Source organism: Gadus morhua, chromosome 16 (assembly GCF_902167405.1).
Source record: "Gadus morhua chromosome 16, gadMor3.0, whole genome shotgun sequence".
Lineage (NCBI taxonomy): Eukaryota > Metazoa > Chordata > Actinopteri > Gadiformes > Gadidae > Gadus > Gadus morhua.
This window is the reverse complement of record NC_044063.1, coordinates 20,588,448-20,602,271: the sequence shown is the minus strand read 5'-3', so window position 1 is coordinate 20,602,271 and position 13,824 is coordinate 20,588,448. Positions and strand designations below refer to the sequence as shown.

Sequence of the window (13,824 nt, the reverse complement as noted above, 5' to 3'; positions counted from 1 at the left end):
GGCCGGGGTGTCACACTCTGCAGATCCATTTGTCTGAAAGTAAAGTGTGTACTTTCCAAGGATGAAACGTGCTGATTCTTTGAACGACCAATTATTTGTCATTTATTAATGTGATTAGTCCAAATAAAAAGTGGTGACAAAGTGTCATGTCCTTGTAAAGTTCCCCTATAAAATAAAAAGCAATGCTTTCCATAATGTATTCAATACACATACTTGGAAGACAAGGGAATGCTATGCAGATGATGGCACATTTACAAATTATGCGAAGCTCAATCCCTCAACCTCCTTCATTGGTTTTTCCAAAGCAAATCAATATTGCACACAATTGCAAGGAAAATATCAGTAACAAATGGCTAGGTACTTGTTTTGCCTGTGTTCTCCCTATATCGGGGTGTATCCTCTTCTGCACTATGTCAAATAAAGTGAGGACTTGTGGCAATGAGGAATATATGAATTACTATATAAATAAACTTTGAGAGGTACTGTATGATCATGGCTTGTTGGTTGTTGCATGAAATGCTTTGGGTTTGTTCCCTTCGCTAAACCTGTTCGTCAAGAGGAGAGCCAAACGGGTAATAACCAACAGATGGGTGAATGGAAGCGGTGATGGTGATGGAGGGCTGATGTCAGATCTGAGATTAGCATCCTACCCTCTGCATACTGATGCCTGCTGCTTCCAGCACGTCTTGTTTTAGTTCTCAATCTCCTTATACATTCACTCAACACACTGCTGGGCTACAGCGGCTGTGTCCGCACAGACATTGTGATGTTATTCATTGTGTTGGTCTGACTCAGGCCAGAGACTGACTTGTTTAAATTGTGCTTTCTTGCTCGCTTGCCTTTTTTGATCTTTGCAGTTAAATAGTTTGCCATTTTTGTTATGGTAACCAATGGCTATGCACCCCCCACATTCAAGCCCTATAAACACGCCCACTGGGAATCAGAGAGCAGTTGACAGCTGCAGCAACACTGGGAATAGGTGTCAGGTGGTCCAAAACGACAGGCAGAGAAGTGCTGGTTGAGGCTGCTATGACAGATGAGCTCCACAACGCTATACTCTCTATCAATAACTCAGACGGTTTCTGCTTCCACTGAAAAACTATATTCTTGTTCTGTTATCTGCATGTGTTGCTGGGTGCCATCGGTAAGGAATGGGGTTGGGGCGGGGGGGTTGCATGTTGGTCTAATTATGAATATTGTATCTTGTATGAGTGACATGTTAACACCAAAGACAGAAGGGTTTGCTGTTTAAAAAGCGTTATTTTATTATATGAATTCACCTTCCAACAAACACAACAAAAATGGCTCACCTCCTCTGCACAAAATCGGAGCAATAACCTTTTTACGTAAAAAAAAAAGCATTCGCTAATATTAACAATGGCAAGCTTGACAATGATGACAGCGTGGCAATGCTACCCCTGTTTTGTGCTGATTTTCACTGGATTGTAAAGGTCTGATTCACTGTTTGACATTTTCCTTCAAGGTAGCCTACATAAAAGAAACACACGCACGCACAAAAGCAATCAGAAAAACAGTCCCTGTTGCATAAATATTACAACTTTGCAAGGTGCCTATGAAGACCTTGCGGCTAGATTCTAGGAGGTGTAGGCTACAATGAGCCAATTGTGTCATCACACACGTTGCAACCATTTTTAATTTGGGGCATTTTTGATGATTGGTCATTCTTGCTCTCACTGCTGGCCTCCGGACAGAATCCAGCATGAACAAAATAAAATTGTACACAGGTGCAGGTCATGCGTAAATAACAGAACACACACACAGCTTGACTACACAAAAATACAAAGACTGCGCCCCCCACTGGTGGAGCATGAGGAGTGCGGATGAAAACAAACGCACATCTGTGTCTTTGGCCGACGTTTTTATACCATGTACCAATATACTTTTATACACGTCCTTAGGTTAAATTACACACAGACCAGTGGCAAACTCATTCACAATCATATTGTGCAATATTTTATTAAGTGCTCATCCAAAGCGTTGTACTACTGCTTCTTCACCAAAATAATATTCTCACCATGTCTAAGCTCCACATGTAAAATTGCTCTTTAGAAGACAGCCTAAATATATATTGTGCTCCAGCCATCTATTACATTGCCCATACTTTAATAACGGTAACTTTATATGATCCAACCTACAGTCTAAGTACAAGTGTTCTATTTATGCAAATCAAAAGAAGAAAAAACACGGCGACATCATCTTTTTTTTTCTTCTCCTTATTCTCTCCATTTTTTTTTTTTTCTTCTGAAACAAATGTTGACATTCAACCACCAGAGTCCGGAAGCTCAGTTCCTGGCCGCTCGGCAAACAAGCCGACGGGGTCTGTGGACATGAATGGCCATCGCTGGATGACAGAGGTGTCAGTCACTGTTAACCAGAGTTACGCACACAAACCGTCATGAAAGCCTCAAAACTCGATAGGGCTCTGTGGACCCCCTGTAAGTGTGTAAGCACAGCTGGTTCTTGGATGGACACACACACACACACACACACGCACACGCACACACAGGATACACCCACTGACGGTGGGTATTCATGATTTTACCGGATCGTGGGGGGTGGTTGTAAACTGATACTGTGTGTGTGTAGACAGAGCAGGCCATGTAGGCCCACTTTCAACCTGTGGCCCCATTGGAAGGGTCTGATTCTGCAGTTGAGGGATGGGGAAGCAGGCTTGGGACTATTAGGGACAGCGATGGCATTGCTGCAAACATTGATCGGCCCAATCCCAAAGTGAGCACTAAGGAGTAAGGACTCACAGACTTAATTGATCTCAGGTGCTAAGTGAGTGGGTGCATGAGGCCACATGGGCTCAGACAGGTATATATGGGATTGGGACAGCACTTCATGAGAGCACATGTTACCTTGGCAATGTTTAATGACAAAGATGCTGCTGACACTTGCCGGTTTGGTAATTCTTACTTTTAGTTTTTTTTTAAATGCAATGAAAACAATCGGCTGCAGCAATTTACTGATATTAGAAAATATAATTTTTACTTTTGAATACTTCAGTATAAGGATGTATTGAATTAGGTGTTTATTGGCCTACACATACTAATCATAAGTCAGAACTGACTACATTTGGCTGAATTATAAAAGGAACAATTAGTAATATGAAGAGCCGTTTCGGAGCCAAGAGAGCCGGCTCTTGTTGATGAGCTGATCCAAATGATCCGGCTCACTAAAAAAAGTTACCTTCCTAATTACCCGATTTCCCTATGGTCTCTGTGGGAACTGTGGGTGATTCCCTTATGTGAAGTCTGCATTTCGCGAGCACGCGCAACAAAGTCTGTGAGTCCGGACATTGGGATCGGGCCGTATTCATTCACGTAGGCTATCCTTTCACTTCATTCTATCTTTATTTAATTCTACATTGGCTTTTTTACCTTTTTATATGACTCGTGTCTGTGTTTATTCTTTGTTTTTGCACCGTTTAGTTTGTTTCGTGAAGCACCATATTTGTATTGAAAAGTGAAATACAGAAGATCATCCATCATCTTGTTATGATTAAACACCTAAAGCCATTGGTTCTCTTGTGTGTTTGATAGTGTCTGTCTGCTAGTGTCTGTTTAAATTCAAGTCTATCTTCAAATAACTGAACCGTTCCAAGGGCTCCCAAGTCCTCAGTGATCCTAACGTATTCAGTGCACTGCAGAAACCTGCATCAATCCTGGAACTGAAGTAGTTGGAGCTTTCCTAATTTTAAGAGAAACGCTGGGAAGTCTTACAAATATAACCCATACAAAAACTGGATTAAATAATTCATTAATATACTGTGCGTGTTGCTGTAATCAGGACGGAGGACAATAGCTTTTTAGACCATAATTCTTATTTTGATAAACTTTGGAAGCATTCAATTAAAATGTCCTCAGGCTGTGGGCTTACATTAACGAAAAGTTGATGGCTTATTGATATAAATTCCTGTTGTTTCATCCGTGCCTTCAAAGACAATATTCTCCTAGCATTACAGCAGAAGTAACTTTTGAATGTATTCATCATGGTTTCCATTACCTCAGTGACTGAGACAGGCGTTTCAGTCATAAATCATAGTTTGGAGGCTAATCAATATTGTATTATTTCTCTTAGTCGCAGCAGCGCTCCAGTCCAAGATAAACATTACCATAGTCACGTGCTGCTGCAGGCCTTTAATCATAAAGGCCAGCCTTGAGGCCATAAGTCATTCTGAGACTCCAGAGCAGAAACCGCTGGCAGCCCAACGGAATAAAATCGAGCGAGACTCGTTGAATTGCGCTTTCCTTAAAGGAACAACTGCTCAACACTTTGTTTCCTTCCAACGCCAACTCTACTGTCTGGTCCTGCAGCATGCGTCACCATGCCTGACCTCAATTATAATAACCAAACGCCACACCCAAAAGAAAATAATCAGCTGTCATTCAAGCCGCTGCTCCCAAACCTTGCCTTCCGTCGCCTGCTGTCTCCGTAGAACCTTTGTCCATACCCCTCCCACTCAGGCTGCCACCAGCCAATCAGCCCTCATTTCTCCATGAGCGACAGTTGAATTATCCTCTGAAGCTCCTCCTCCTCTTGCCGCCTGCGGTGCTCCGCCGCGTCCTGCTCCCTCGCCGAGATCTCCATGGCGATGCGCAGCTGCTCGTTGTAGCTGCAGTTGTTTGGCGGCTTCTTGGTGGGGGTGGAGCAAAGGCTGGTCGGTGGGCGGGGCTTGTGCTGGGGGGTCCTATTGGAGGGAGAGGAGAAGCTGGTTGCGAGGTCTGGTGTGTGACGTGAATACTATATTATACTAAATGTATTATAGTGCTTGTAAATCATCATGTCACATTGCAATGACCGCCTCCATTTCGGAAGTATACGAGCATAGGAATATTATTGGTAGTAATGGTGTTTTGGTCATTGTTTAGTTATTTATCAGGAAGTTATTGGTCATTATGGGAGGACGTGGTGTTTGAACTGCCACCATATTTCTCATGCGAGACAAAACCTAGGTTATAGTATATAATGATTATTTAGGAGTTTAAAGTAGTACAACTCTCATCACAAAATGGAGTATTGTAAACTCAGAAAAATGTCCCACTATGCATTCTGATGCACAAGCCCTATTGTCAGCGCAGCATACACAAAGAGAGCAAACCTGTCGGTGCAGTAGTTCAATTTGACATTTCACACAACGATTAAACGGAAGAAGACGTAGAAGATGAACAGAGGGGGAGAGAGAGGTGGGGGGGGAAATCAGACGGAAGAGCGAGAAAACGCAGGAGTGTGGTATTATACGAGAAGCATGACACTCATGTCCTCCAGCCGACACACAAACACAAACACACACACACACACACACACACACACACACACACACACACACACACACACACACACACACACATACACACACACACACACACAAACATAGAAAAGAATGGCAGGATGGGTAGAAGAGGGCAGAGAGAAGGAGAGGAGGATATGAGTCACCGATGGAACAAAAGAATCACAGGATAGAACCAAAACAATGACGGAGAGCCGGACCAGATGACCAGCAGCAAAGTCATAATTACTAGTCTCTGTGTGTGTGCTTGTGAGTTTGTGCACAAAAGTCAGGGATTGCTTTTATCTTCTTTCGAACGCTATTGTTGTGCATAGCGCTCTATGTTGAGGCACAATAATTCATTGGAAAATGTTGGGTATAATTCCGCTGCTTTTAAAGAAACCAATTTTAGTTCTGCGGTCAAAAGAAGTGCTGATGCTCGGCAGGAATGATGTGTGTGTCTGTATAATTCAAATGGCAGGAATTTTGAATCGGGAGGACAGGATGCCCATATAAAATGTAAGAATATCGGAAAGGTATACATTAAAAATAATGAATATCATCTAAGCAGTCTAAACTAAACAAAAAAAAAGTGTAGATACAACTTCACTAGCTGACCTCTCCAGACGGCTGGGATCACAGGACAGGGGGTGGGCTCCCGGCTTGCTATTGGTCAGAGCTTCCCAGATGGTCACCTACACAGGAACAGGAAGCAGAAAGAAAAATAGAGCGCTGTTCAAACAAGAACATCCTGTGTGTGTGTACAGTCCATGGGACAGAGTGAAGTCTTAATTTACACTGTGAGTTCTGAGTAGGCTAAGTGATTCTGTCATGAATTATGTATGACGAGAGAGTACCCCTTTCATATTATTCACAGAGACACAATTAAAATGGGAGTTTAGGCCTTCTCAAACAAAGTGCACTCTGTCTCTGCTCTATAAAAATGCCCACATCCTCTAACTGCACAAAATGCATAAAAACAACATAAATACACTCTCTGGCTACATTCTCTTTTCAAAATAAGATTGCACCATTTTACAACTGTCGCAGTTCTACAACTGCATAATAACTGCATCATGCAAAACAGTAAGCAGTTTTTTCAATGTTCTCTACGGAAGAAAACACTTTTTTGATATAGGTTTTTGCATTGGACAGTATGTTTTGTGCTTTTTTGAGTCTTTTTTGAGGAAAGTAAAATATCATATTATATCCGTATGCGGTTATTTATGCTTTAAAACTTCAAAGAATCCTATGTGAAGGGTGTTTCCCTCAGCAGTACAGTAGTAAGTCTGGTGGTATATTAATAAACCATGAATTAACATTACTTAATTTGGTGATAAGCATTATTATAAAGCATTAGCATAGTTGTAAGGGCTAGTGGGGTAAGGTTAACCCTAACCCCAAACCCTGTTGAACAATGTAAGAAGGTATAAACATCTTTATAAACATAAACCCAATAAATCAGAGATTACTAGAGCATTAGTCAACGTAATCAAAAGTTGGTAATGCTGATCACCGCATTAATACATCTTTGACGTTTTTCCCCTCATTGTACAGTGTTGCAGTAACTCTTCCTCCATTATCATCAACCTTTGTTTGTGTGCGTGCGTGCGTGCGTGTGTGCACGTGCGTGCGTGTGGGCGTGAGTGTGTGCGCGTGCGTGCGTGCGTGTGGGCATGCGCGTGCGTGCGTGCGTGTGGGCATGCGCGTGCGTGTGTGTGCGTGCGCGTGTGGGCGTGCGTGCGTGCGGGCGTGCGTGCGTGCGTTACCTGGTCGTACTCGGTGCCCACCTCCAGCAGGCTCTGCTGGATGGCGAACTGCAGCAGGTCCTCGTCCTCCTCCTCTCGCATGCTGTCTCTCTGCTTCCCCCCCAGCATGCTGTAGCCAGCCGGGGGGTCGAACACACACGGGGGGATCTCCCCGACACGGCACGACACTGCGGAGGGAAACAACACGCACAGGCATCAGGAGATATGCAGAGAGAGAGAGAGAGAGAGAGAGAGAGGGAGCTGTGATTGGGTGTGGAGTGTTGTTATGGATGTCCCAGGGCGGGGAGGATGTTTTTTTGTTTTGTGGTAAAATGCGGCAGCACTGTTGTGGAAGAGTTTTAGAATGGGGGCGAACTGGGATGATGCAGGTATTTTTAGTATTGATTAAATAGACATAAATGATACTTATTAAATACTTAATCATCAATCTTCAAAGTGTGATTCCCTCAAATGACATATGTTTACCTGCAGTTGATGCATTAGAGTACTACTGTAGTCTAGATTATGCCAAATTCCATTCAGGACTTCCAGAAAGGTTTCCTCTGAAAAGAGGCACTATACATATGTTTCAGGATAAATCTGATATCCTTGTTGAATACTGGAAAGTAACCTAAGTTATGTTTGGCCGACCACCTGGTTAGGGGACGCGGGTACACCTGAGCAGCCCTTCTCAGGGTTTGGATATTCAATTTTTTTTCCTATTTCAGTCTTTCTCTCTCACGGACGGATGAGTGCGCCAGGTTTTAGAACCCATTTGCTGCATTTAGTTTGATCTGCGTTGTCCCAGGAAGTAACCTTATTTTCATTTGAGTAACAATATGATATGATATATAATGCTGTGTGAGTCTCACTGGTGGAGCTCGAGCTGGAGACGCTGGAGGAGTCGCTGCCCGGTGACGGGGTGTCGACGCTGGGGGGGTCCCTCTGCCCGTCCCCCTCCACCGGCTCTCCCCCGGGCTCCCCGTGGACCCCCGGCCCCCCCTCCTCACAGCCGTTGAGGTTGCTGAAGGTGATCCTGGCGTTCAGGATGTGGTAGATGGGGATCTCTGTAGCGAGTTCAGAGAATGCAAAGCACTGTTCAAACTACACTAGCGTGACCATGCACCACACACACAACACACAAACAACTCTCCTTGTTTTCTCATGCATGTCACTGTAATCACACAAATGTTGAAGCCTGCATCCCGTGCTGCAAACTACGAGCCTGGTATGAAACATAAATTATATAATTTGTTCCAGTGGGTACAAGGTTTGTGAGGCTTGTGTGCAGAACGGCATGGGATTCAAATAATGCAGTTCATCCATATTTTAGGTCCACATAACCCTAAGGTTCCCCGTTCAGTCTTCTCCCCATCTTGACCCAGTTTCCTTCTGATTAGTCGTGTAACATCACGGTTTCTATCACAGATCCCCCAATCCCTCACTTCGGCCGTCCAGAGACGATTTCACTAATCGACCTGCTGCTCTATATTTGGTTCATCCATCCTTCAGCAGAAAGGGTGTCACACATCCTCGTGGGGTCTTCACCTCTCACCTATCTTGACGGGGAAGCCCGGAGGCAGGCGCAGGGTGATGAAGTCACGCAGCTTGGCGAACAGGGCGTTGGAGATGGCCATGAGGTCGATGATGGGCGCCACCTGATCCGCCAGAGACAGAGGATGGGACTCGCAGAGCCACAGCTTAGCTTTGAACCTGCAGAGACACCGACACGACACACACACACACACACACACACATAATAAGGCATTTGACGTACATAAAGTACAACGGCAGAACGTTAACACATGAATGAGATAGGAGACGTTAAAAGTATAGTTTTTCGCTGTTGTGGTTATCTCTTTAATTAATTTAATTTGTTCTTCAGCCAAAAGACATTAATGAATTGGTTCAAGGCTGATGGGTCCATCTGCTAACAATAGGTTCACAAGCTGCTGCAGAGTCTAGTTTAAGCCATGCCAGTGTGCTGGCGTTTGATTGGGTGTAGTTAAACCCCCTCATGGCAGACTTTATCTCCAGAATGCCCTGCCACCATGCACCGCAGGAGTCTGTTGTCTATCGAGTCTTTTTAAAAGTACAGAATACACTGTTTAAGAACAGTGCGAAATCTAAACTGGGCTGGCTCCAAGAACAAATACTCTTCTATGTGTAGACGCTCCAACAAGGAGCTGGTGTTGTTTACCCTCTATGGATTGATCCCTTGGTGCTTGTCATGAATGAGAGTCCATACTCAGACCCGTGGAGGGGAACATATTCAACTTGCTATTTTAAGAAACCAATAAGCCAGATATTATTATTATTATTACTCCTGGGTTTTCTCTTCAATCTGACTCATTTTCTTTTATCACCGCCTCCGCATGGTGCTTTAGTGTCCTTTTATTCATGAATCGAGCTATCAAGAAGTATGAGTCATCGAGCGATAGTTCATTTGGAGATTTCTCTTTCAGATTCCTCTGCAGCTGCTCTGAGTGCGTGTCTGTGGGTGCGTGTGTGAGTGCGTGTGTGTGAGTGCGTGTGTGTGGGTGCGTGCTTGCATTCATGCCTCTCTGTTTATTTGTGTTTTCGAAGCATCTCTGCATCAACCTTTCTGCCGCACTTCTCTTCACCCTGAACCGTTCTCTTTTCCGCTATGCATTCTCCTGCCCTTGACAGTGAGTGTGTGTGTGTGTGTGTGTGTGTGTGTGTGTGTGTGTGTGTGTGTGTGTGTGTGTGTGTGTGTGTGTGTGTGTGTGTGTGTGCGTGCGTGCGTACGTGTGTGCGTGTGTGCGTGTGTGTGTGTGTGTGTGTGTGTGTGAGAGAGAGCGTGTTTGTGTGTTTGTGTGTGTTCTGGGAGTGTGTGTGTGTCTGTTTCTATTTGTGTGTGTGTGTGTGTGTGTGTGTGTGTGTGTGTGTGTGTGTGTGTGTGTGTGTGTTTGTGCGTGTGTGTGTGTGTGTTTTTTCGGGTGAGTGTGAGTGGGTGTGTGAGTGTATAATATAACGTGCGTGCTGTTTACACGGGGTCACCTCTGTGTCTTGGTGGTGAGCTGGCAGGGGTGGCCGATGTCCCTGGGCTCCAGTGACAGGCTGGGGTTGAAGTACTCCTCTGCCGTCAGAGCCGCGGGGTTGGTTACGGCCGGACACGACATGTGGGTCACCAGGGCCTGCAATACCCAAGGGAGGGGGGATAGTGAAGGGTAGGTGGAAGGGTGAATCGTGGGGCTTGGGTGGTGGAGGAAAGCCAGAGAGTGCGAATGAAGCGTAAGCGTGAATATCATACTGTGAACATCAAGCCGCGGACATCAAACAGCGGGGAGTGATTAAATGTAAAGGTCAACTCCCAGGCAGGCTGCTGCTGTAACCTATGCTGCCCTCTGAGAGCGTGCCGACTCAACGGCTAGCACTTGTTGATCTTTAGACCTAGGTAATGTGTGCATTTATACACACACACCTATAGGATTATAATGTCTTGTCTGGAACACAGCGATCAATATTATACAATATGCGCGAGAAGTTGGAAACGATCCGGCCTGAAAATAAAGGAACCAATGAATTCAGTTCAGTCTTGAACTGCTGGAGGTCCCTTAAAGATATATATAGCTGTATTCAAACCTAGGCCAACTTCCTCACAGTTTGAGATAGTAATCCCTATTAAGCCAAAGCGAGCCCACTGCTGGAAGTAATAAACCTAGCTAACTGCCCCAAAGTGAGCTCAGGTCAGTGCCACCACTGCTGGAGGGAGTAGACCGTTGCTTGGTAGTGGACCTTTGACAAGCTGTTTCCTCAGACCATATTGGGTACCGGATGGGATTCGAAACCATTGGCCAGGCAGGCCTGTTCTCTACTCGCAGAGCTGGCGACGGACATCGTTACATGTTTTAGTTGTTTTGTCGTTTACTCTAAGGTAAGCCTTTTTTCAGACAATGCCTTTTTTGGAACATGGAGATAATAACATCGACAGGTGTAGGGTGAGGTACGGAGCGGAATTTAACCATAAACCTCTGGAATAGACACCATATGCTCGAACTAATGAGCCATTGGGCGGTGAGAAAGATTAGGGGAAATCAGTCCATGTTTGAGAAGTTGGCGTTTTCTCCACACTAAGTCGTTTCTTTTCATTTTCTCTGGCTCTCACACTGTCTGGTTTGAGTGGATTAAATCGGGTCCATGTAGGATCAAATGTAATAAATGATTTATTTTTTTGAAACGTAAAATGGGGTGCCGATTTGAACATTGCAGATTTCGTTGGGGAGCTATGGCTATTTCCATTTAATGCAGTCGTGTGCTGAAAAGCATTTTTGGCTGCAGCAGCAGATTTCAGAAATCTTTTGATAACTTGTACTAATTAGGCTCCAGATTATCCAACAAAGCTAGATTTATGTAAAATTGTCAAATGCCAAAAATAAGCTGCGGTAATTGGAATACATTAAAAACAATTGGCCTGTGGGATATTGGGCTAAAGGAGACCTACAATACTGTATGATATAAAATGTTTGCCTTTAGATGATAGTCTGTAGGGTATGGCTGCATTAAAGGTACACTATTTGTCAGATGAATGAAGCATCCCCTATGGCCCGATTATTATTATCCTGATTAATCTGGATGATGACTGGCTAAAGCTAACAACAATTTTGGCTCCTCGAAGCTCATTGAACACATTTTAGGGCTGTCTTTTTGGGGCAAGCGGCATCTTCTCACGTGACCAATTAGATCCTTGCCCCTCAACCGTCCCAAAATAGGTTCCGCTTAAACTGAAGATTCGGGCTAGCAACTGTGGCCATTTTAGTGAATAGGAGCATTATAGTGGCCCCAGCGGGACGTTGTGGCTCATCTCCTGTCCCCTCTTGAGAAGGCTTAGACATGGTACCTGAATGTGGTGTGAATAGGATGTTCAGGTGGTAAGTCTGCTTCTGTCAAAGTGGCGTTCGCGAACATTACATTTGAGTCCCTGGAGGCCATACCGTTTAGGGTTTCAGAACAGTTTTTATGTTGTTCATTCTGAGGGAGATCGGGACTGAATTAGAGTTGGATTGGTGCGAATTGGGCAATTGGCTTGGGAGGAGATGGGAAAGGCACCTTGATGCTTAGAGCAAAGCCTGGCATATCTTAGGCCCTAATAAGAATATATATATAATAATATATATATATATTAGTGCTGTCAAGCAATTAAAGGGTTAGAATTAATCGCGATTTATCGCATTAATGTCATATTTAACTCACAATTAATCACGAGCAATCGCAATTAATCACAAATGTTTTTTCGATGCTAAATATCCCTTGATTTCTTTGTCCCATTAATTGTTCTCATTTGAATGCTCTTATCAACATGGAGAAGTGCATCGGCTTGCCTTGTGCAAATGTTTTTTTATTGATAACAACATTGGCATCTTTTTTTTGATAAAAGAATTGCGTTAATCGCGCGATAAAAGCCTATATATATATATATATATATATATATATATATATATATATATATATATATATATATATATATGTTGCAACTATCACCTATTGGTTGGGACTTTAGCCCTAGGTAGAGATTAGTAGAATAGTCCTATTTTTAGATTGGGCTGTTTGGGACTGCTGTCGGCAAATCTGGACAATTTGGAAAAAGTGTGCCAGGGGAACATGCCAAATAAGCGAATTTGGCAGCATAATAAAAAAAAATCAGCAATAACAATAGGTTGCGTGCACCTTCGGTGCTTGACGCCTCAAAATCCGCAATATAAAAGGTGCCAATAGGTGAAACTGAAAAATAACTTAGGGGCCTTGCATTTTTTGTGCTTAAACCTAATAATAATCAAGTAATTTCATCCAATGAATAGGGTTACACTGTAATGCGATGCTTGTGATATTGATACAATGCAACATCAACAGCTCAAACAACTAGATCACATTCTTTTTTGGTGTTTCTTAATGAATCAAGTTAGGTTTGCATTGAAAACGTGCATGGTGTACTAACCCCATTGTTTGGTCCAACGTGTTGCTCAGCAATACCTAAGAAGTTCTGCAGTGGTGTCTTCCCTGAGGAAAAGAAACACATAAATGCACACACACAACGATGTTTAGAGAGAACTACATTATAAATGATCCATTCATATATGCATGCTTCATAGGGATCTCACTATCCAATGTATGTAATGAAGCTAACGGCATTTATCAGATATTGAAAACCACAGCATGAGTTTCACTGCAACTAAAGCAACTTTCAAATAGATTAATTTTATTATTTTGAAGATAACCCAGTTGCAGTTGTAGAGCAGAACAGGACTGAGGGGCCTCAGGACGCTAGACTACCAGATATGAGCTGGTCTGCAGTCAGACGTTAGATATTCATCTAAAGAGCTCTCATCTGGGTGAAGGGGGTGTTTCACTCTCTTTCCCCTCATATTTGTTTGGACCTATCATGTTCTGGAGGCTGGGATCTGTAATGGTGGACACAAACACAACCAGCAGCAGTAAACTGCAAAGTGTCTGTGAAGGTTCCAAATCAATCTGTGTCAATCCAGCCGCTGTTGAAAAACACTCGCCTTCTGAAAGCTTTATTCCCCCCCTTCCTCGCGCAAATTGTTTTTCTTCAGTAAAGTATCTCGGTGACGAAACAGGGAACAAGGAGGCCTGCTTTGGTTTTTTGTTTCTGGCCCAGGCTCCGTGCCGTATCCCACCAGAAGTCCTGCCACAACATAGTCGGACTGCTGGATCCCAGATCACCGCGACCCCCCCCCCCCCCCCCCTGATGCTGGCTGAAGCAGAGAACGAGCCACCTCCTCCACCGCTACTGGATGAGTG

At 43.9% G+C, this 13,824-nt stretch overlaps 1 protein-coding gene across 1 annotated transcript in view; it reads right to left on the bottom strand.

Annotated features, from left to right (window-relative positions):
- Positions 1-2,228: 2,228 nt before the first annotated feature.
- The window catches only part of ankrd13b (ankyrin repeat domain 13B), a 36,368-nt gene continuing 24,772 nt past the window's right edge, over positions 2,229-13,824 (bottom strand). Inside the window, exons 9-15 of the mRNA XM_030337327.1 lie at positions 12,998-13,059; positions 10,063-10,199; positions 8,597-8,754; positions 7,914-8,108; positions 7,063-7,229; positions 5,912-5,988; positions 2,229-4,714 (exon numbers count right to left, since the gene is read on the bottom strand). Coding sequence (XP_030193187.1) covers positions 4,513-4,714; positions 5,912-5,988; positions 7,063-7,229; positions 7,914-8,108; positions 8,597-8,754; positions 10,063-10,199; positions 12,998-13,059 — 998 coding nt within the window. The 3' untranslated portion in view covers positions 2,229-4,512. The remainder of the gene's footprint in view (positions 4,715-5,911; positions 5,989-7,062; positions 7,230-7,913; positions 8,109-8,596; positions 8,755-10,062; positions 10,200-12,997; positions 13,060-13,824) is intronic.